Below are 24887 nucleotides of genomic sequence, written 5' to 3'. Positions count from 1 at the left end.
TTATATGTGAACTCATCTTAAGTAAATTTACCATAAACATATAAGGTCTTCTCAATGACAGTCATTCTTTTCATACAGATATAGGTTATTTGAATTTAATACCTATTGAGAACTTATAAGAAACTTGGGTCATCTTGAAAAGCTAGATATTAATTTAATTTGCAGCACAGGTGACTCATAATAATGTCAATAAGAGTTAAGGGAGGTATTTTTAGAGATAAGAGACTAGGACATAAGGTGAAAGAAATGAGAAGAAGTTTTTTTAAAAAAAAGAATGATAATGTCATGTGTAACCAAAAAGTGAGATGTGAGTTATAGGAATTCTTGATTATATAGAGATGATAAACTATTTTTTTGTGTGTGGTTTTATAAGACGTAATATCTTTCTAAAAAGCCATGCATGAACTGAAGACTGGCACAGTGACAGCTAGCCTATGATAATGCCAAAAGATATTTCTTCCATTTGAATTAATATCCTTCCATTATTGCTCATACAACTGCTATACTGTTCTGAAATATATGAATTAGGTAGCAGTATGGGGATTATTAGTGGATGACTGGGATTGATTTTGATATTTTGCTGTTTGGAAGTTGATGCTTGATTATATTAAAGATGTTAACTACTTATAAACAAAGTGAGTTTTGATTCTGGATATATATATATATATAAAGCGAACTTCAGAAAATTACATTGGATTAATGAAATATATTGACATATTAGCATTATTATATTAGCTAACAAAAGTTAATATTCAGTTTAAAATAATGAATAGTTAAATTTTGTGAAATTTCTGAAAATGTTGAGTATGTCTCCGTGATCTCAGATGACAGCATGAAGTCCTTTACTGGGCTTCCTTGTCGGGAGTTTATTAAAACTACAGATTCTGTAGCTTTGCTCCCAGAGATTTTCATTAACTCTATGATGAGAGCCTGGAATTGGATTTTTAATTTTTAATTTTAGTTGGTATTAGGTTATCAGGTTATTTTGATGCTACTTTAAACCTTAAAGTAACGGCAGTTATTTTCATCTGGGAATGAAACAAAATAAACAGGTTTTAATAACATCTTCATAGATTATGGGGATCAGAGGACCTTGAATTTGCAGTGCAAGAAAATAAAAAATATCCTCTGCACAAGTCTTATGGTAGATTTAACATTTATAGTTTGAACAATTTTTGAGCAGCCCTGAAGGTGATTTCGAAATGGCAAGAATTTGAATTACTTTGAAGGAGAGGCTTCTGTGTGAGTGAATTATTTAGCTATCGAGCAGAGTTTACCACTCAGCCTCCATGTCTTAATGAGTCTTTGTTGTTCTCTACTTGTCACAATAACTTCCATTTAGGGTCTGAAATGGACATACATCTTTTACTTACTTTATATGCATCATTCTGTGGGGAAAATGTATTTTTAATAAGTGTTCTTGAATTTGAAAATCACAAAAGTCTCATAAATGTCAAAATCTATTTTTTCTTCTTCAAATTGATGTAAATGTAGCAAAACTATGATGTTGAGATTTGTCTTTTGCTTCCCCGTCTACTTGTTTCTACTCATTTTTCTTAATGTGTGGACATTTCTTTAAATGCTGACACACAGTTTTCTCTATCTCTAGGAAGTCTGTTCCTCTGTCAGAACAGCAACAACAACAAAAACATGTACGATATTCATCACTTCTCTGATTGGCTGCTTAGACTTTAGAATGAATGAATTTCTGTAAACTGGTATTCTCAATTAACATTTGACACATTACATTTTTTTTTTTTTCCTATTTCTGAAACAAAATGTTTTCTCTTCTCTTCAACGGAATTCCAGACCTGAACAATCAGGCTGATATTTTCTTTGTAGCTTGGGGTATTGGGAAATCACTTTTAATCTACTTCAGTGGTTGAATCTAAATCAGGATCTTAGAATCCTGGCCTATGCCCAGAAACTTCTAGGGATGGAGGACTCTCTAATTTCTTTTCAGCTTCTAGAGTTCATTCTGCTCAGTCTTCTTAGCTGGTTTTACCATCATTCCAACCTCTCTCTTTTCCATGTGACTTTTTACTCCCAGATGCCTATTTTATAGTTTTGAAAATTTCTTTTCAATGGTGGACTTTAGAGCCAAAACACCTCATTTTGAATTCTGGCTTTGCCTCTTATGAGCTGTGTGATTTTTAATAGTTCCTTAGTTTTATAAATCAGTAAAATAAGATACCTAAGTTCTCATAGGGTTGTTGTAAGGATTAAATGAATTAACACATGTAAAGTAAATAGAACAGTGCCTGGAACATACTAAGAACTACTATGTAAGTGCTATTATTTTTGCTGTTATTTTGGTTGGTATTTGAGGATTTTTTTTTATATGTATTGAAAGAAACCATTATTAGCTGCATCCTATATCATGTTTTCTAACTTTATGTTATAGAAAGATCTTTTTATCTATAATGTAGAAAACTGTTGAAAGTAGCTGTTAAGTTTGCTCCCTTATGCCAGCATTACATTGAGTTTTACTATATTTTAAACAGAGACTTCTGAAAGATTTCTGGGCAGGATTATTTTATACTTCTTTTGCTATATTATGTGACACAGTCACAATTTTTAAGCTTCTTTTCACTCGTTTTCTAGCTTTCTATTTAATTATTTGATAGAGTATACAGGTTCTGCTTTAAAGGAATTGGTTCTCTATACTCACGACCCAGTTTAAAAAAAAAAAAATGTGATAGGGACTAAAAAGTAACAGGTTCTGTTTCCCAGGTAGAGTAAGAATTCTTTATGCCTAAGTTTCTCAGCTTCTTTTCAGCACACCTGGTAAGTTATACAACACATAGTAGTAAATGACCAGACAAGCAAGGCTGCTGAAGGCTGGAGGTGGTCATTGGCTGAGAGCTTAGAGCAGTGTTCCTCAAATGTTACTTTGCTTTAGAATCACCTGAAGGACTTGTTAAAATACAGATTTCTGTGTGACACTCCTAAAGTTTCTGATTCTATAAGTCTTGGGTTTGGCCTAAGAATTTACATTTCAAACAAGTTTCCAGCTGATTCCATTGCTGCTTGTTTAGGGACCACACTTTGCTAATTACTTGTTTGGTGTGTAGATATCCTAATGTGGTAGTTAGAATGACCCTCCAAAAGTGTTCACATCCTTATCCCCAGAACTTATGAATGTGTTACCTTACATGGCAAAAGGGACTTTGAAAATATGATTAAGTTAAGGACATTATCTAGGTGGGCTCAGTGTAATCATAAGCGTCTTTAAAAGTGGGTATAGAAGGCAGAAGAGAGTCAGAGGGAGACATGACCATGGAATAATGGTCAGAGAGATGCAAGACTTTGAGATTGAAAGAAGGGGGCCAGGAGCCAAGGAATGTTGGTAACCTCTAGAAGCTTGGAAAGGCAAGGAAATGGATTCTCACATAAAGGCTCCAGAAAGGAATGTAACCTTGATTTTAGCCCAGTGAGACCCATGTCAGACTCCAGACAGACTGTTAGATTATAAATTTGTGTTATTTTATGCCACTGAATTGATGATAATTTGTTATAGCAGCACTAGAATACTAATACATCTATAACCAATTCTCAGTTTACCAGTTTGCTTTGTGCCAGTAGTTCCTAACCTCAGCTCATGACCTCAACTCCTGAGATTGAGAAAATAAAAACATGAGTCAAGAGCTCCCTTCTTCTCCACCACCAAACTGACAAACTACCAATATCTAAACCCATCTCTTTTTTCTCTCACTACATTGGAGAAAGTTTCCCAGCTTCTATCAAAAGCCAATCTGTCTTTTTGTTTGATTCCATTCAAATGAAGAAGTGATGAAGAAATGATGAAGAACACCCCTTCAATGATTAGGAGAGACATAAGATGGAAATAAGGATTTTATTATTTACAGGTTCTAGGTGTTACAAGGCATGCCTGGAGGCCACACACATGGAGGTCAGGGAGTCTGGCAGGGAGACAGGGAGAGGGGCCTGTGAGTCAGTGCCTTTATTGGGGTCCAGGGCATTAGCCAAACAGGTTTCCCATGGGGAATTTTAATTGGTGGGTTCATAACAAGCAGGTACGAGTTCCAGGAGGTCATGACTGAGAGGTGATTACTATGACATATCTGCATGGTCCGTGTGGGGTGTGAGGGTCAGGGGGCCAGTCAAGTGAGTTGTATCTAGCTGTACCATAGGGAAGTGATCACCAGTTGTGTAAGGTGTGGATCTGGATCAACCACATTGAGATCTGGGGAAATAGAGTGTAGAACTGGAAATTGTGTGAAGGGTGATTAAGCCCTACTTCTGGTATGAGAAAGTTAAACATATTCAAAATGTATGCTGAGGCAACATAAAATGATAAGAATTCACTATATACACCTACCATATGATGTATGTCTACATATGAATATATCTGTATAACCACTCTGGCTCAAATCCCCCCCACCCCCAGAGGTAAACCACTATTATGACCTTTGTCAGATTAGTTTTGTTTATATTTGACCTTCATAAAAATTATGAATGTAAGTGGGATCTTTGTCTTTTTTAGCTAACATTATGTATGCAAGATTCATTCATCTTACTGTGTGTAGCAATATTTTGTTGCTTTTCCTTGCTGTGCAGTATCCCATTGTATTAACATACCGCAATTGATCATTTTCCTGATGTTTGACATTTGGGTTGTTAATAGTTTTGAGATACTATGAGTAAAGCTGCTGTAAATATTCTTATACGTGCCTTGGTGAACATAAGCATCTCATTCTGTGGCCTATGTAGATTTCTTAGTAGATACTGCCAAAAAGTCTTCCAAAGTGGTTGTGCAAATTTACTCTTTTCACCAGTAGTAAATGAGAGTGCCAATTACTTCACATGTTTTTCAGCTCTTGGTATTGTATTGTCTTTTTAATTTTAACTGCTGTGGTGGTTTTGTGGCAGTATTTCTTTGTGGTTGTAATTTGCAATTTTGTGATGTCAAATGGTGATGAACTTTTCATATTCTTATTACCATTTGGATATCCTCTTTTGTGAAGTCTCTGAGTTTTTTTAGGTTATCTATTTTTTTTCTTACTGATTTGTTGGAATTCTGCATATTCTTGATGTGCCTTTTTCATATGTATATCTATCTAGGTATCTAGATATCACTGTTTTTATCTAGATAAATATAGATATCTTCTCCCAGCCTGTAGATTGCCACTTTACTTTTTTAAACGGTGTTTTTGATATATGGAAGTTTTTAATTTTAATATAATCTAGTTGATCAATCTCATCTTTTAGGGTTAGTGTTTTTTATGTCGTGTTTAAGAAATATTAGCCTTATCCCAAAGTAATGAAAATAATGTCCACTATCTTCTACAAGTTTAATTGCTGTACTATTCATATTTTGTCTAATCCATCTCAAATTAATTTTTGCATATGGCGAAGGCATGAGTCAAGGTTTTTTGGTTTTTTTTTTTCCCGATATGCTTATGTAGTTGACCCAGAATCAGTTATTGAAAAAATCATCCTTTCCCTCTGAATTGTACTCGAGCCTTTGTTATAAATCAGATAGCCATCAGTGTGTGAGCCTGTTTCTGGATATTTTTTTCTGTTACATTGTTTTGATTGTCTAAATTTGCCCCAATGCTTAATTAGTGTGAGTTGATCATGAATTTTGATAGTTGAAGTAAGTCCCTCCAATTTTGTTCTTACTATTTGCCTTGGCTATTCTATGTCATTTACACTCATTTTATAATCAGCTTGACAGTTTCTACTGAAAAAAAATAGCCCACTGGAAGTTGGATAATGACTATGTTGAATCTATAGACCATTTGAGTGAGAATTGATAACACTGTTCAGTCTTCCAATCCATAAACATACTATATCTTTCTATTTAAGGTTTTTATTTTCTTTCAGCACTGTGAAGTTCTTACATGTTTCCTTGGATTTTGTCTTAAGTATTTGATGTTTTTTGTTGCTGTCGTATATGGTATTTGAAAATTTCAATTTATAATTGGTTTTTGCTAGTATATAGAGTTCAGCTAGTTTTTTGCTGATTTTTGCTGATCTTATACCAATAGACTGCTAATTCATATATTTATTCTTTTTTTTATGTACAGAAATGTCATTTGTTAACCTTTTAACCTCATCCCCCAAGTTTTTTATGAATGGCTGTTGAATGTCTTCAGATGCTTTTTCTCCGTCAATTATGGAGATGATCACCTGATTTTCCTTCTTTATTAATGTGAATTATGCTGATTGATTTTAAAATGTAATGCCAACTTTACATTCTTGGAATAAATCCCACTTGGTCATAATGTATTATCTTTTTTATATATTATTGGATTTAATTTCCTAATATTTGTTTAGGATTTGTGTCTGTTGATGAGAGATTGTTTTGTAATTTTCCTTTCTGTTATGCCTTGTCAAATTTTAGTATCAAGGTTGTACTGGCTGCGTATAACCATATGGGAAATATTCCTTCATATTCTTTTCACTGAAAGAGTTTATGATTGATGTTGTTTCTTCCTTAAATGTTTAGAAGAATTTATCATTGAAGCCCTCTGGGTCTGGAATGTTTCTTGTGGGAATATTTTTAATCACAGATTAAATGTCTTATATACATATAGGGTTGATCAGATTTTTTATTTCTTCTATCGGTCTTGGTAAGTTCTGTAAATTTAATTTAAAATGTCAGACTTATTAGGCTAAAATTTTTTTTTGTAACATCCTTTTATTATCTTTCAAAGTTTATAAGATCTCAATTGAGGGATTCCTTTTTTTCCTTTGATACCAGTAATATGGGTTCTCTTTCACTGTGTTTTCTCCTTGATTAGACTAAGTAGATTTTATCAGTTTTATTAATTTTGTTAAACAATTAGCTTTTGGCTTTATTGATTTTTCCTTATTGTATATTTATATCATTGATTCATATTATTGTGTTTTTTTTCTTTTAGTTTTACTTTTTGCTATTTCTAAGTGGGAGCTTAGATCATTAATTTTCATCCTTTCTATCTTATCCATTTAAAGCTATCAATTTTGTTCTTCTTACTACTTCAGGTGGTTCTCATGAGTCTTGATGTGTCATATTTTCATTATTATTAAGTACAAAATGGGAATATGTTTAGATATGTGCTGCTTAATTTTCAGACATTTACAAATGTTCAATTACAAGAGATCTTCAAAAAGTTTATAGACGTGTATATTATGAAAAAACTATATATGAATTCCAAAATTTTTTGTGTCAAAATAAACTCATACTAATTTGTTATCACATGTCTGAACATGATCTAGTTTGAGGCACTAAGGAGGATAAGACATCCCTTTGAAAAGAGCCCCTGTCAGAGCAACATGAATTCTGCTAAAATTGAAATGAGAGCGAACATCAAATTTATGGTGAAGCTTGGGTGGGAGAATGGTGAAATCATTGATCCTTTACAAAAAGTTTATGGGGAAAATACCCAAAGTAATCACCAGTTTACAAATGGATGACCCATTTTAAAAAGGGATGAGACATTATTGAAGATGAAGCCCATGGCAGCAGACCATCCATATCAATTTGTGAGGAAAAAAATTAATCTTGTTTGGACTCTAATTGAAGAGGACCAGTGATAAACAGCAGAAACAATAGCCAACACCATAGACATATCAACTGGTGAATTCTGACTGAAAAATTACAATTCTGACTGAAAAATCATAGTTGAGCAAACTTTCTGCTCAGTGGGTACCAAAGCTGTTATGACCAGATCAGCTGCATATAAGAGCAGAGCTTTCTGTGGAAATTTTAAACAAGTGAGATCAAGATCCTGAAGCATTTCTTCAATGAATTGTAACAGGAGATGGCTTTGTCAGTACAGTCCTGAAGACAAAGCACAATCAAAGCCATGGCTACCCAGAAGTGGAAGTGGTCCAGTCAAAACAAAAGTGGATTGGTCAAGAGCAAAGGTCATGGTAACAGTCTTTTGGGATGCTCAAGGCATTTTGCTTGTAGATTTTCTGGAGAGTCAAAGAACAATAGGGTCTACTTATTATGGAGAGTGTTTTGAGAAAGTTAGAAAAAGCTTTAGCAGAAAAACACCTGGGAAATCTTCACCAGAGAGTTCTTCTCCAGCAGGTCAATGCTTCTGCTCATTTCTCTCATCAAACAAGGGCAGTTTTGCTAGAGTTTCAATGGGAAATCATTAGGCATCCACTTAATGGTCCTGATTTGGCTCCCTCTGACTTCTTTTTGTTTCCTAACCTGCAAAAAGTCTTTAAAGGGCTTCCATTTTTCTTCAGTTACTAATGTAAAAAAGACTGCATGGACATGGTTAAATTCCTAGGACCCTCATTTCCTTAGGGATGTACTAAATGGCTGGTATCATTACTTACAAAAATATCTTGAACTAGTGAGCTTATGTTGAGAAATAAAGTTTATTACTTTTTTCCTTTAATTCCATTTTTCCATGAATTTTTTCAAGTCCCCTTGTATCTTTTTGTTATTTTTTCCTATTTTAACTCTTCTGTGGTCAGAGAATATATTCTGCATGATTTTTCAGTTCTTTGAATTAAAAAAGTTTTTTTATTCTATGACATATTCCTTTATATTTCTAGTAATACTTCTTGCCTTGGTCTTATACGGGTATAAATAGTGACTGTGTGGAATATTTTTACTTTCATCCTTTTTGTGGCCTAATAAATAAGGTTTATGATGAGGAAATATGGTTGGGTTTTGTTTTTTTAATGTAGTCCGACAATCTTCATCTTTAAATTGGCATATTTCTCTTAGATTTAATGGACTTACCAATATGTTTAAGTCTACTATCTTCTTATTTGTCTCTCTGTCATGTTTTTCTTTTCTTTTTCCTTTTCTGACTTCTTTTGGAATTAAAATATTGTTTCTCATTCAAATTATTTTTCTTTTATTAGTTAGTTATATAATCTTTCAATATTCTTTTAGTGTTTCCCAGTGTTTATAACATGAATCCTTGGCTTTCAATAGATTACATACCACTTTAACACTTTTAGAACTGTGCAGAAACTTAATGGTTTTAACTCCTTTTACCTCCTGCTTATCTTTTGTGCTATTGTTATCATAAATAAATATTTTGACATATGTCTTATAGCTGGTAAAAAAGTTTTGTTGTTTTAAACAGTTTCATTTTCTTTATTCACTCTTTTGTTCATAAAGAGTTTCTTTATGAACTCTTCTCAATTCTCTTTTTCCTTCTTGATGTTTCTGATTCTGTCTGGTATCATTTTTGTCTGAATTTACTCCCTTTAGTGTATATTTTATTGCAGGTATGCTGGCAAAAATTATCTCAAAACTTGTTTTCTGAATTTTTTTTTCTTTAGCTTTTGGGGTGTGTTTTGAGTGGATATAGAAATATAGATTAGAAATTTTTGCACTTTGAAGATTTTATTTCATTTTCTTCTGGTTCCATTATTTCTTATAAAGAATTAGCCATTCCATTCTGTTGGACAGATGCAGTTGTTCCTTTGAAAATAAGATAACCTGTATTTCTGACCAATTTGAAACTTTTCTCATTGTCTTTTTCAGCAGTTTGACTCCACTGTGCCTGGATGTATTTGTTTGTTTAGTTTGTATTTATCCTGATCAGGGTTGCCGAATTTCTTGATTTGTGAGTTAATGTCTTTTATCAGTTTTTGAAAGTTGTCTACCAATATTTCTTCAAAATATTGCTTCTGTCCTATTCTTTTTTTCTCTCTTTTAGGTCTCTGATTAAACTTGTTTCCTGCATTGTCTGCTTGCTTTCCCCATTGTGCTTCAGTCTGATTACTTTCTCCCAACCTTCATTTCAGTTCACTTGTTTTCTGTTGGGCTGAGGCCGATCTGCTAGTAAACCCATGTGATGAATTTTTAATTTCAGTTATTGTATTTCGTTATGTAATATTGTGTTAACTTCCATTTGATTTTTTAAATAGATTTTAGACGTCCAAATAACTTCATCTTTTCCTCCGTTTTTTGGGTGTTAATCATAAAGTCTTCATATGTTAACTTTAATGACTGTATCACTTGTTGGTCTCTGTTGTGCATTTTTTTTCCTCTTGGCTTTCAGTCATTTGGTTCTGTTTTATAACGTGCTTTGATTGAATGCAGTCATTTGGCCATATTTTATAGCATGCTTATAATCTTTGAATTAAATTAAAAATTATAATAACCAAATTTTAAAAATGGGCAAAGGATTTGAATAATTTTCCAAAGAATATATACAAATGGCCATAAGCATATGAAAAAAGATGTTCAACATCATTTGTTATTAAGGGAATATAAAGCAAAGCCACAATGAGATATCACTTCACACTCGTTAGGATGGCTATAACCAAAAACAAGTGTTGGGGAGGGTATGGAGAAATTGGAACCCTTATACATTGGTAATGAAAATGTAAAACGGTGCAACCACTTTGCAAAACATCTTGTCAGACTCAGCAATTCCATTACTACATTTATATCAGGAGAGTTGAAAACATATATTCACACAAAACCTGTACTGATATATTCATAGCATTATTCATAATAGCCATAAAGTAAAAACAACCCAGACATCCATCAAATGATGAAGTGATAAACAAAAATATTATATCCATACATTGGAATAATATCAGCCATAAAAAGGAATGATGTGCTGATCCATGCTACAGCATGTATGAACCTTGAAAACATTTTGCTAAGTGAAAGAAGCCAATCACAAAACATCACATATTGTATGATTCCATATATATGAAATATCCAGAATAGGCAAATCCATAGAGACATGGTTGCCAGCAGCTAGAAGAAAGGGGAGGGGGAAGTAGAGAGTGACTGCTAGTGGTTGTACGGTTTCCTTTTGAGGTGATAAAAATGTTCTGGAATTAGATAATGGTGATGCTTGCATAACCTGGTGAACATACCAAAAACTACTGAACTGTACCCTTTAAAAAGTTTATGGTATAGGAATTATATCTCAGCATAAGAATAAGAAAAAGGCCTTTCCACTCCAAGGCTATAAAAATATTATAGAAATTTTAAATAATGTATTCTTCCTGTGAAAATTAAGAGGTTTTATTTGTGTTGTTTTCCTCCAGCAGGCAGATACTGTATGAACAGGTTACTTTAATCCTGTTGAGGGTTGGTCTTATTTTTTGGTAAGGCTGATCTATTTCTCTTTGCCTTCTCTCCCAGGACGTGACTTTCCTATACTAACTAACGTGGCCAACCTTGGAGGGTCTCGAAGTCTAATCTCTGTCTCTAACATTGCGTGGTTTTCTATGGTTGCTAACAGCTCTGCAACCCAGATCTCTAGCATTTCGTCTGATTTTTGCTGGGATTCTGGAAATCTTATCCTACTTAGTTGGAAATTTAGGAGTTGGCTATAACCTGGAAGAGAGACTGCATGCAGACTTGAGATTCCTCTTTACAGTTTGACCATCACATTGCATCAACTTTGACAGCTAAATATTTCAATCTCTGTTTCAGCCGAATGGGACTGCCACTTTCTACAAACTCTTATTTTCCTGTGCTATGAATTGGCCAGTGTCTTCATAGAAAAAGCCAGATGAAATGTGGAGCTCACTTTATGTTCTTCTCTTCTGTCATAGATCCTCACCCCACAAGTCCTGCCTACTTGACGTCTAATGCCCTTAAACAGCTATTTTGTATATTTTATCCAGATTTTGTAGTTTTTTAAAATTGCTTTCACTAAGGTTAGGCTGGTATATGCTACCCTCCACAGGTGGCACTGAAGTCCTCCTCTTGCCTTTTTTACTTCAATGTTGTCATGTTCTCTATCTTTGTTTTCCTCTCCTTTTTGCTTCTTCTCATCAGTAGCCTCTTATCATTAGCCTCTCTCCCTATGAGATTGTTACCACTGGCATTCAAACATGTGCTACCATGTTTCTGTGCTTTAAAAAACATGCTTAACCCCATATTCTTTTTATTACTTTATTGCAGTGGTTCTCAACAGGGGCAGTTTTGCATCCCAGGGGACATTTGCCAATGTCTGTATACATTTTAACTTGTCACAACTAGGGAAGAGGGGACTATTGGCATCTAGAGGCCAGGGATGTTGTTAAAATCCTACAATGTGTAAGATAACTGCCCACAACAAGAATTATCTGGCCCCAAATGTCAATAATGCTGAGGTTGAGAAACCCTCTTCTACTGCTTCACTTGCCTTCCATAGCCAAACTTTTCAAAAGAGTTGACTGTATATGTTGTCTCCATTTCCACATCTCCCTTTTATCCTTTTTTAAAAAGTTTTTATTTTTTTCCAATAATACTTCACATGATTTGTAAAGGTCAAATATTTCTACAAATAAGACAAAAATTAGGGAGTACACTCTTATTATTTTGTCCTTCTTTCTGCCTATAACTTGGATGCAGCAGCTAGAGTTGTCAGAAAATAAATCCCTTGTTTAAGTTACTGTTATTCTAGTTTTGTATTGCACGGAGATTGGAATTATATTTTCAAGATTTCCCATGTATGAAACCTCTTATGAGCTCCAGTCTAATATACATCCTCTTGGATATTTCACAAATACATCAAATTTAACATGGCCAAACTGGACTCTTGATTTTCCACCTCAAATATGTATGGGTAGACCCATGTATGTAGACCTCCGTTTACGCAGTTACTCAGTCCAGTAATACGGGAGTCACCCTTGATTTTTTTTGCCATTTATTTTGTATCTTAAATTTCTCAAATTCATCCATTGCTCTTCATCTCTACTGCCACCACAGTAGTTGATTTACCATTATCTCTAGCCTGCCCAACTGGCCTCCTTGCATTTCTATTTCTGCCCCCACTCCAATGAAAGTGATCTTAAAATGTAAATCAGATTAATATTACTCTTCTGCTTAATATCATTCAGTGGCTTCCCATTACTCTTAGAATAAAACCCAAAATTCAACAAGACTTTGAACTTGCCTATCTCTTCAGTCTCATTTTATGTTCTCACTGTGTTCCATCCTTCTTTCAGTTTGTTAAGCTCATACATGCTGTTCTGCCTGCCCGTAATTTGCTTCTTACATCTTAGTTATTTTCTTATCTTTCAGAACTTAACTTCAATGGCATTTTCCTTAGAGAAATCTTTCCTGATTTATCCTAAAGAAAATATGCCTCACCCGTTATTCTCTATTACTTTACCATATTTTTTCTTTACAGAAATTACTTAATATATTTATGTATTTATATATTTGTGACATCTGCCCCACTAAACTGTAAACTTTTTGAGGGCAGGCATCATCTTCACTGTTATATTTCCAGGGCTGAACACAGTAGCTGGTACACAGTAGGTCAGTAAATATTTGTTGAATGAATGAATGATTATGAAGACACCCTTTTTTCCTCAAGTGTTTATTAAGTTTTATTCTAAAAAAAATTGAAAAAAAAATAGTATAATGCACATTTGTATATACAATGAACATTTGCCATATTAGTTTTCTTTCTCTATTCCTCCATATATACATATATCTATATATGTGTGTATGTATATATGTGTGTATATATACATATTTGCATGTGTGTATAAATTTGTCTACATGTCTATTTAATATAGTCTAGTAGTATAGTAGTAATAGTAGTAGTGTATTAGTAGAAATGAACCATATGAAAGGGAGTTGCAGACATGACATCCATCTCTAAATAATTCAGTTTATCCCTTGTGAACAAGGTCATCTCCTGCAAGCATGACATTGTTAGAAATTTAACATTAAAACTGATAAATTTTTATGTACAGTGTTCAAATATCCCTAGCTGTCCCCACGATATCTTTTATAGCTTTTTTTCCCTTTTACTCCAGGATCCAATTAAGGATTTCATATTGTATTTGGTTGTCATGTCCTTCTATTTTCTTGTAATTTAAAATAATACTTACTATTTTTTTCTTTCATTAAATTTATATTTTTTAAGTGTTCAAGCTGGTTGTCTTGTAGAATGTTGACAAGATGTGTTTGATTGTTCTTGATCAGATTTAAGTTAGACATTTTTGGCAAGAATGGTACACAGATGATGATGTACTTGTCATTGAATCATGTCAAGAAGCTACATAATACAGTTTATCCCATTATTTATGCTGCTAAATTTGATGACTTAGTTAAGATAGTATTTACTGGGATCTCTTGATTGTAAAGGTATCTTACACAATAAATTCTCTACTTTGATACTTTGCAAATATTAATTACAAGATATTTTAGTGAATCACAGCCATTGTACAGTTATAGCATCTTTGTATTTTTAAGTTTTGTTTTGTTTTTTAGCTAAATAGATTATATTGCATACTTCAAATGATTTAAATTTTGGCAGATTGTTAAGTGGTTTACTCTGTAATTTCACCTTTCATCTTCTTGAGAAGTGCCATACATTTCCTCTTCTAATATATCCTCTGTAATATCTGATATGCTCATTTTTATTTTAGTTTTAAAATGTAATACCTATTTCACTAATTTTTAGGATTTATTCTCATAGACCACATTTCTGAAGCTAACATTTAGGACTTATCTCCTCCCTTTTCTCTAGTTTCATAGTCAGAGCAAAGTAGCATTTAGACAGTCTCGCTAACCTTACAGATGATTTTATTCTATTTTATTCTGTTATTCCTCTCAAGAGTCTGTTTGAATTAACAGCTTCAGTAATGAAGTGTTTAAAATTTATTTTTAAATAGTACTTTTATTAAATTATTGAATTATAAAAATCACTAGTTTTTAAAATGCATCAGTAATCTGTAATCCAGATTCCTACTGATGGGAGGAGTTTCATATTACCTGAAAGATTTAACAAGGAGTTTTTAATACATAACTGACAATTACTTTCTTTCTTCAGTGAATATGAATATTAACATTTATCTTCATTAATGGAAAAGCTCAATGGCTTTCTGATCATCATTTTGAACTTTATAACCATTCTATCCTGCTGAAGATGTGTAAGGTATAGGAGATTTGGATTCAATATTTATTCATTGATTCAGTTAGACAAGCTGAGTCTTAAGTCTGTTTTGTGCTGCTAAAACAGAATATCAGAGAGTGGGTATTTTATAAAGAAAAGAAATTTATTTCTCACAGTTCTAGAGGCTGGAAAGCCCAATATCCAGGTGCTGGCATCTGGCAAGGGCCTTCTTGCTGCGTCTTCTCATGGCGGAAGGTGAGAGGGCAAGAGAGAAAAAGAGAGGTGAGAAGGGGGTTGAACTCACCCTTTTATCACAAACCCACTCCCTCACTAACTAACCCACTCCCACAATAATGGTATTAATCCATTCATAAGGGAAAAGCCCTCATGACCTAATCACCTCTTAAGGGCCCAACATTTCAACACAGTTGCATTGGGAATTAAATTTCTAACACATTAACTTTGAGGGACACCTCCAAATTATAGCACCTCTATTTACTAATTTCTTTTCTAGGCCCTGGGGTTTCAAACATGAATAAAAATAAAGCACAGTCACTGCCCACAAACATAAACAAATATAGTGTGTAATAAGAGAAGTGGATATAAACAAATATAGTGTGGTAAATATTATAATCAGTGTATGCTTAAGGTTGGTGAGTGACATAAAGCATAAATAACATTGCTTGGGATGGTGCCAAGGGAAGGCTTGTTAGGGGAAGAGACTTAGTAGATGTTTAATAGGCGAATGAACATTAATAAGTAAAAGATGCTGTGCCCTGGATTCTAAAATTCTATTTTATGAAAACAAATTAGTGAGAAACTTATACACTGGAAAATAGAACCAATATTATAAGATTGTACAGTATAGCTAAATAGAAGATATAGTAATTAACGTTTATTGAAATATTCTGCTATACAGATTATGTGACTTATCACATGTAATCCTCACCATAACCTCTGAGATAGGTACTAATAAGCTCACTTTACAAATAAGGTCAAGGAGACTTCCAGAGGCAAAATAACTTCCTGAAAGTTACACAGCTAAAACGTTATGGAGGCAGGATGCAAACTTAGGCATACTGACTCTAGAAACAATGTTCTTAACCATACAAAAATGAACAATAATGGCACAGGGAACCCAGAGGAGAAGTAAAAGCTTGCCTAAAAAGAGCATTTGTAGAAGTGTTACAAATTAGATAGATGATGCATATTCTGAAAAAACACAGTTTCCTCTACTCACACAACACTTCTGACCCCACATATATGTTTTTTTCCCCCACAACAATTCAGTTCAGTTCTCTTGTGGACACCGACTGGGTGTCCCACTGTTGAATTCACTAATCTGCCTGGAGTTATCTTTGGATCCCACAAGTCAGAGGGCTCAGTCCTACAAGACTGTGCCCACTTCAGATGCCAACTGCAAGTCCCAGGCCTTCCATACTTTTGACTGACTGGCTATAAATTGGGGGTTCCCATTGTAACAGTCTGAACAGAAGTGACTCCATTTTGTTAAACTTCTAAATTAAAAGTTTTCTTTCTTAATCTTGTAACCTGAACCACATAGCTTGCAACTGGACATTAGAATACAATGATTCTTGTTCACATGACTGCTAGAACAGAATGACTTTTGCTCACACTGTACACAGAATAATTATAGAAGAAATTATTAACCCAGGTGGCCATTCTTTACTAGCTAACTAGATCTTTTTGAGGTTAACAGGAACTGAATCCATGACTTGACTTCATAGAGGATGGTCACCATGAATCAGCTCCCACCCGACAAGTTCTTTGATGTTTATCTGCAATTTTATGATTATGCCTGCATGTCCCTGCTTAGATCATCATGAATCAGCCCCCACCACCTGTCCTTATAAAACCATTTGGCATAGATATCATGAAGAATATTCCAGGCATGTGTATTGGCATAAATAAACATTCATTAGTCAAAGTTTACATGAAGAACAGACAAATATGATTGAGTAGTCCATGTATGAGCATCAGGGAAGATCAAGGTGGAAACTGGGGATGGGAGGGGAGCCATCTGTCAAGGGTCTTTGAAGTGAGTCTAAGTAATCTAGGCTTCATCTAATAAACAGCCATTGAAATTATGGGAGCAGGGTAGTAATATATGATTCATTATAACACAGTGATTAAGTTCTTGGACTGCATCATTTACCTACTTTGTGATGTTGAGTAAGTTACTACTTTTAGGCTCCTTTTCCTTATCAGTAAGTTGAAGATGGTAATAATATCTACTTTATAGAAGTATTATATGTAAAGCCTGACATATAGTAAGTATTGAGCAAATATTACATATTATTTTGATCAATCTGAGAAGACTATATAGTAGCCTAAGGGCTAAGACTTAGGCCATTATTTGAAAAATTCTTGAAACATAATCATAACAGATAAATAGGAAATATCAGATTAGGAATATTTAAGATAAATAATATCAATATTTTAAATTTACATAGCTTTCAAAATATATTGTTTTTATGCTGATAGTATTCATATATTCATATGTTCATTATTATATCAATAGTTAACAGCTGACAGCTGAATGTAACTATAATTTACAAAGCACTTTGACAATGTTGTTGAATTTGATTCTCAGAACCATTCTGTTACTAGTATTATTTCTATTTTATTAAGCCTCAGAAAGGTTAAATAATTCACTGAAAATCACATAAGTTAATAAAAGAAACAGTTTAAAACTTGAATATTCATAGCCTGTTTTAGTGGTTTCTCCAGAGCAAGGAACAAATATGAAAAAGTAATTAGTACTTTGAAAGTTAAGATCTTTTCTTAAATATCTGCATTAATGCCAATAACCAAGACATGGAAGAGAACAGACTAGTTCAGAGCCTACTAGTTATCTAATTCATATATAAAACCAGTGATATTTGAATATAATCTCTGTTTGGTAGATTAAAATATTCAGTGGCTATAATTTGCCATTTAAAATATCTTTAGCAGAAATAGGTGTAAGCTCTTATTTTTCTGCATCAAACTGTTGGCATTTAGTATATTCTGGGTGATTGAAAATATTTTACAATAGAGCTATCTTTAAGTGTTTTAAAATAGTATTGATCATGAAACTTTTTGAAATTTACCATCAGGCCAATGGTGGCAGAGCCTGCATAGAGTTATGCTTCGTGGTGTTCTGGGAAAAACCTTTCGACTTGTTGGCTATACTGTTCAGTATGGCTGTATAGCTCATTGTGCTTTTGAGTACGTTGGTGGTGTTGTCATGGTAAGTTTTTACACTCAAGAATATTTTAAATATATACTTTTTTTTAAATTGAGGGAAAATGTTTTTTCCTTTATTATAAAGTTATTATAAAGTTTAATGAATAAAGTGTGAAAGTTAAAACATAAAATCTTTCCAAAATTGGGATATAACAGTATGTTTGAATTAGCACTCCTATAAAAAAAAAGAACCATTATTTTAAGTATGTTATGTATTCTCTTTCTAGCAGGGGCACTAAAGGGCCTCTTTATAGTAATAATAGTTGTTACTATTTACTGAATTCTGTTTACTTTGTTTCAAGGTTTGATGTTCTACACTTATTAACTCATTTGACAATAGATTTCTAATACCTATTAGAAATTCATTATATGTATATGAGGAATTGTGCTCAGAATTCTTAAGTAACTTGTTCTGGGTCCCAGAGTTAGTATGTAACAGACTTGGAATTTCAACATGGATTTGTTCAATTTTCAAAACTCCTATTTGTAACTATCGTATTTAACTGTTATTAAAACAAATGATTATTCTGCCTAATGTCAATATTAAAATGTTAAAGCTACCCCCATCCCCAACCAATTATTTTTCTTAATATTGCATCATTAATCTGCCAACCATGACTGTTCAAACCTTTTGTCATGCAAATGAAAGAATACATGGATTGACTGGCCAATCAGTGTTTTTTTTGTTATTTATTTATTTATTTATTTTTAATTATTAGGTTTACCCTAACAGATTGACACTCATAACAACCTCAAATTGAGCTGGAGTAACATTAATAAATATATTTAACTGAAACTCCTCTCCTTAATTTTTGAAAGTAACTTTGGTACTTCCAGAGATAGCAAACATAAACTTTCATTGTATTCTTTGTTATTTCTGCCTGAGTAGGTAGTTTTGAGTAAACAGTTTTGTTTACAAATAAGTAGAGTAAATGGAGACTTGTAGTTATGGCAATGATTATTCCAGTTTTGAGGTTTTAAAATATACAATATGAAGTTTTAAAGTGCATCTTATTATGCCAGTATTTTTCAGTAGAGAATATAAGTCGCAGCCCCATCTTGGAAGAGGAAGAAGGTATCAGCTCCTGACAATAGTATAATACCACTTAATAAGTTACCATCATGGGCACTGGATGATATTTGATAGTAGCAAGAAAATGAATCATTCACTCATTCATTCATTCTACAAATATGTATTGAGTATCAACTTTATGGCAAGCACTGTTTTGGCCTTAGTTATACACCTGGGAACATAAGAGACAGGTCTTTGCCATCATAGAGCTTACATTCTGCAGGGTGGCCAAAATTTGGAAACATAGATAATGTTATTTTATTCATGTATTAATATAATATCAGCAAACCATTTATAATGTATTTGTCTATGTTTCCAGACTTAGTGGCCACTCTAGAGTTGAATTTATCTGAGAACTACCAGCTTATGGATTATCCCCCAAGCTTGAAGGATATCTGCTTTTCTTTCTTTTAAGCCTGCTCAGATGATCTATGTTAAATTTAAGGAAGTTTTGAACTCAAATTACAAAATTACTTCTCTTTTCAGTGTTCTGGACCATCTATGGAGCCTACAATTCAAAATTCAGATATTGTCTTTGCAGAAAATCTTAGTCGTCATTTTTATGGTATCCAAAGGTAAATTTTTGTCATGAATATATTAAGTTTACAGTGAAATCTACACAAACACATTATTTTTTTCTGCACTTCCTTAATGTTATCTTTAAAAACTCTTTTGTAAATAACCAAATTAATGACTAGTTAGATAAAATTTTGAGTCAAATATTTTCTCTCAGTTTGAGGAATTTTAATAGTTTCTTTAAAAGTGCAATCTCTTGGGTCATGCCTATTCCAGATGGTGGTTCCAATCCTTGTAATACTTCTTTTGCATCATTGTCCAAAATAGTTAGTGGTCTCTTTTGTATTATACGTGTAAGATACTTTACTTTTTCATTGGGTCCTAGAATGTTTTGAGTCAAAAACTAGGGACTTAGGGACTGCATTACATATCCAAATCAGTGTTTTGTTTTTTTAAAATTTTTTTTAATAATCCTGTAATTCTATTGGTGGCTGTCTTACTTATTCTCTGTATATAGCCTAGATGACCATTTGAGGAGTTTTAGATTATACATTATATATAGCTAAGAACCAGGAATTTTATCTATAGTGGACCCTCTGTATCCACAGGTTCTGCATCTGCCATTCAACCAACAGTGGATTGAAAATATCGTATTCAAAGAAAAAAATAATACAAATAAAAAACCAATACAGTGTAATAACAATTTACATAGCATACATTGTATTAAGTATTATAAATAATTTAGTGATGATTTAATGTAGTCATGCTCCGCATAACGTTTTGGCCAATGACAGATCATGTATATGACAGTGGTCCCATAAGATTATAATGGAACTGAAAAATTCCTATCACCTAGCGATGTCTTAGCCATTGTAATGTCATAATGGAACACATTTCTCATTTAGGAGCTATAGGCTATACCATATAGCCTAGGTGTGTAGTTGGCTATTTTGTCTGAGTTTGTGTAAGTACACTGATGCTTGCACAATTACAAAATCGCCTAGCGATACATTTCTCAGAACGTATGCCCCTCGTTAAGCAACACATGACTGTATATGGGAGGATGTGTATAGGATATATGCCAATATTATACGATTTTATATAAGAGACTTGAGCATCTGCAAGTTTGGGTGTTGGCAGGGGTCCTTGAACCAATCCACTTCAGATACTGAGGGACGACTTTATTATGATTCTCCTGATTAATTATATTAAGTTGAATAACTCCTTCGCAAATATTGTTCGTCACTAAATCTTTTTAATTTCTATTCAAAATGGTGGTTCCAATCCTTGTCATACTGTTTATTCTAATTAGCTCCATGAGTATAATTCCTTCCAAATGAATGTCAAGTATTAGTAATTTAATATATTTTCAACAGACACCTCTCTGATTCCCTAAAATTTTGAGTCCATTTACTTTTATAATTCTGAAAAAAAAAAAAAAATCTGTGCAGCTTTAATCTCAGTAAACTACAAATCTGACTCCCTTGAGCTGGTGTTTAGCTTGTGGCATAACAAATAGGTTTAGGCACTACTCTTTCACTATTTAATGATACTATAACCTGTTTCACATTATTGAAAAATTGTCTAGAGTGGTCTTAAACTGTTCCTCACATTTATTGATGTTTCACCAGCCTTAGATTCTCCAGATAGAAACTGTCTTGATCAAGCTGTATAGTCTAGCATGGTCCCTACGTAATTCTTCTTAACATCTTTTACACTTAATAACTTCAAGAAACCTCATTGTAGATATGGGGGTCATCAAATAAAACTTACGTAATAGGTTGTGTTCTAGTTCCTTTTTTCTTTTAAACTTACATTGAAATAACCTAATACAGCCTTTCTATTAACTGGAGACCTAGCCTCGTTGTAGCATGAAGAGACAAGCTTCTGTCTTCCATGCTAACAACATGATTTTAATCTCATAATCCTTGAGCATTTTTAATAAGGAGCTGAACTTGTTGGCTGAAGAGTTTTTGGATGAACAGCTCAATATTTTTTTTTTTTTAATTCTCGTTGCATTCAGATAAATAATACAAATAATACATTCAGTAAATTAATTAGGATTCTTTGAAGGTTTCATGTTGTACTCTATTCATCCAGAGGGCCCATTAGGTTGCAAGACGGCACAAAATCTGGCGTTTATATGAGACATGCAAAAGTAACTTTTAGAGCCAAGGTAGTTAGTTGGTAACTTCTACTTTGAATATATTACTGTCCTGAGCATTCTTTCTCTTATCTGCAACACAGAACTCTAAGATTTCAGGGTAATCTCTGACCCCTGGTTAGAGATCCTGTTGGCTGCCTGTTTCTGAAAGTGGAATCGCCTTCCATTTAGGCGAGAATAGAGGTCTGCATATCTGGTATCTAAACCACATGGATCTCTTTTCAGTCAACTGCACAGAACACTCATACTTGAGACAATCACAGTCTGTTACTACTACTTATTCTTTCAACAAATAGTTAACGAGCATCTAATTTATAAGATGTGTTGTACATTATAGGGAATGTTAAGATGAATAAGATATTGACACTTCTTTCCGAAAGCTTACCATCTGGTAGGATAAGGACATTTATAACTACAAGTGAGAAAGGAATGTTTGTCATAATTCTATTAAGTTCCTTTCAAAACTCTATTTGAAAGAATTGAGAGTCCAAGAGGTAAATATTTTGATCTAAGCTTTATGCATATATCAGAAATAGTGTGAATTAATAGTGCTTTCTGTAAAAAACAGCTTGACTGAATTATAATTTCTTTGTTACCATTCAAGTGCAGATTTTAAGGGTCATGTTGATTATTTGATCAAAAAACTTAAGCTGCATAAAACACTCATGGAAAAAGTTTCTTCCTTCAAAACTACCCATATTCAACTTTGATGGTGTATTACAATCTTTGCAAACTCGTTCATCTGAAAAGTTCCGCTGACATGGTTTTAGTTGTTTGAAAAGAGAATAGTTTATCCTATTTCAAAAGAAAGCAACTCCAAATTATAGAATTTAATGATTTGATACTTTTCAACACTTATAGCCTTAAGAAATAACCACTGTGAATTCTTTGTCTGCATTTTCTATAAAATTTCTGATGAAGATGCTGTCTTTTATTCCCTTACATTAGAATCCTTCTTATGAATTCCTTTTTGATTTAGTTGTTAGGGAAACTTTTGTCTTCCCAAACTTATTTTATTAATTAATGATTGTCATGTAATTAATCTTAATTTCATTTGTCTTGGCTACCAAAAAGTTTAGAATTCATTTTAATATTTGTCTGTAGTAATAATTAGGTTTCTGATTTAACTGTCACCTTCCTTTTATATGGCTTTTGATATTATTTTGACATATTCATCTTCTATTAAAACAGTAAACTCAAATTACTTCTGGAACTAGGCACAACTAATAAGCAGATATGTTAAATCCCTTTAAATATGTGTGTTAGTCAAAAGAATTCACATAGTGCTCATTTTATGTAGAAAAAGCATTGTGTTCTATTTGGTTGGGAACATTCTACATTCTTGGTTGGGATCCTACGTTCTTTGTCTCCTTCTTCCTTTACACTTTTTAAGATCTTTCTTATTCTTCTATTATCATGTAGATTGTCACTTCTTCTATAAATCATGCTTTCTATATGTAATCAGACCCATATTGGTTTTATATGTTTAATATCTCATTTTATTTTTTAAATTTTTTTCATGGCTGGTCGGTATGGGGATCCGAACCCTTGACCTTGGTGTTATCAGTACCACGCTGTCCCAAGTGAGCTAACAGTTATTTTTTTTTATAGTATATGTTTGGGCACCTTTTATCATTTGATTTGGTTGTGTCTTTTGATTTTTTTCCCTTAAATATAAGTCTTTTTGGTTGTACTGTAAATTATATGTTATATAACTTATATTTTGTTATTCCTCAGTTCTTCAAGCTCTAAGGAAACAGATGACGTTTCTGCCTTTTTAATGTGCTCTAGAGTGAATCAGTGTTACTGACTGCAATAAAAATTTATTTAGTTAATTTGGTGGTATTTATGTGGAGTTTTTTTTTCATATTTTGGTTCTAAAAATTTGGACACAGAAGTAACACAAAAAGATAATTTCTGTGAAATTATAAGCAAGTTAAGAATCTTCTAAACTTATCTTCTACAATAATCAGACATTTTAGATAGCTTTTTCCATCACTCTCATTGTTGGATTTTGACCCATAAAAGTCAATCATTAAGGTTCTCAAAGCTGGTAAATGTATGGGAGGGTCAGTATATAAGAGGATAAAGGGTATGACTTTTTTTAAGCTGCCTTATAAAAGTATTAAAGCAGTGCCATGCATTTGTTTATGTGTAATAAATAACAATGACATTTCTTTGACTTTTTCTCCCTCAGAGGTGACATTGTGATTGCAAAAAGCCCGAGTGATCCAAAATCAAATATTTGTAAAAGAGTAATTGGCTTGGAAGGAGACAAAATCCTCACCACTAGTCCATCAGATTTCTTTAAAAGCCATAGTTATGTAAGTAACATTTCAATTATGTTATTCATTGGTATCATAGTTGATTAACATTAACTGAATATACTAACAAAAGAAAATAACTTTTATTCATATTTTGAATGTAAGAAAAAATGCTGCATTCAATAGAATTTCAGTATGTTTTTATTTTAGTTCATTTAAAAACCCTATAAACATCTCAGTAATAATTGTTATAGGCAAGATTCACCAATGGTAAAGATTCACAGTGCTAAAGTTATTGGACAAAAATTTGAGGAGAAATAGGATATTTGCATAGTCTCAAAATATCTCTCCCAAGATATTTATTACAATGGGAATAATAACTTTGTAGGGGAGAAACCTGTTAGACACCACCTTAACCAAGTGATCAAAGTTGACCTCACCAATAACAAGACATATCAACATAATGTAGCCCCTGAATTGAAGCACCAAGAAGGGCACATCACTTTTATGCTGTCCTTGCAAAAAATATTGGACAACCTCGGTCTAATCATGAGAAAACACCATACAAACCTGAATTGAGGGTCATTCTATAGCACAACTGACCAGTGCTCTTCAAAAATTTCAAGGTCATGAAAAACAAGGAAAGACAAAGGAACTGTTATAGATCAGAGACAAAGGAGACATGACAACTAAGTGCAATCTGGGATCGTGGCTTAAGACAGTTTTTCCACTGATTATTTAGTGGAAAATCTAGCAAAATCAAATGAAGTTTGTAGTTTAGTTTTTTCAAATCCTATGTAAATTTTTAGAATAGAAATTATATGTAG

At 33.0% G+C, this 24887-nt stretch overlaps 1 protein-coding gene across 4 annotated transcripts in view; it reads left to right on the top strand.

Moving 5' to 3' along the window:
• IMMP1L (inner mitochondrial membrane peptidase subunit 1) overlaps positions 1-24887 on the top strand; it is an 81829-nt gene that overhangs the window by 30081 nt on the left and 26861 nt on the right. For 2 of the 4 annotated variants that reach the window (XM_063094600.1, XM_063094602.1), the window contains exons 3-6: positions 14972-15077; positions 17915-18048; positions 19603-19691; positions 23994-24120. In XM_063094600.1, the coding sequence (XP_062950670.1) occupies positions 15041-15077; positions 17915-18048; positions 19603-19691; positions 23994-24120 (387 nt within the window). In that variant the 5' untranslated portion in view covers positions 14972-15040. The remainder of the gene's footprint in view (positions 1-14971; positions 15078-17914; positions 18049-19602; positions 19692-23993; positions 24121-24887) is intronic. The other 2 variants (XM_063094601.1, XM_063094603.1) reach the window with 2 other exon arrangements.

This window comes from Cynocephalus volans, chromosome 4 (assembly GCF_027409185.1).
Source record: "Cynocephalus volans isolate mCynVol1 chromosome 4, mCynVol1.pri, whole genome shotgun sequence".
Classification (NCBI taxonomy): domain Eukaryota; kingdom Metazoa; phylum Chordata; class Mammalia; order Dermoptera; family Cynocephalidae; genus Cynocephalus; species Cynocephalus volans.
Note: the sequence above shows the minus strand (reverse complement) of the source record. Positions and strands in the feature narration are given on the sequence as shown.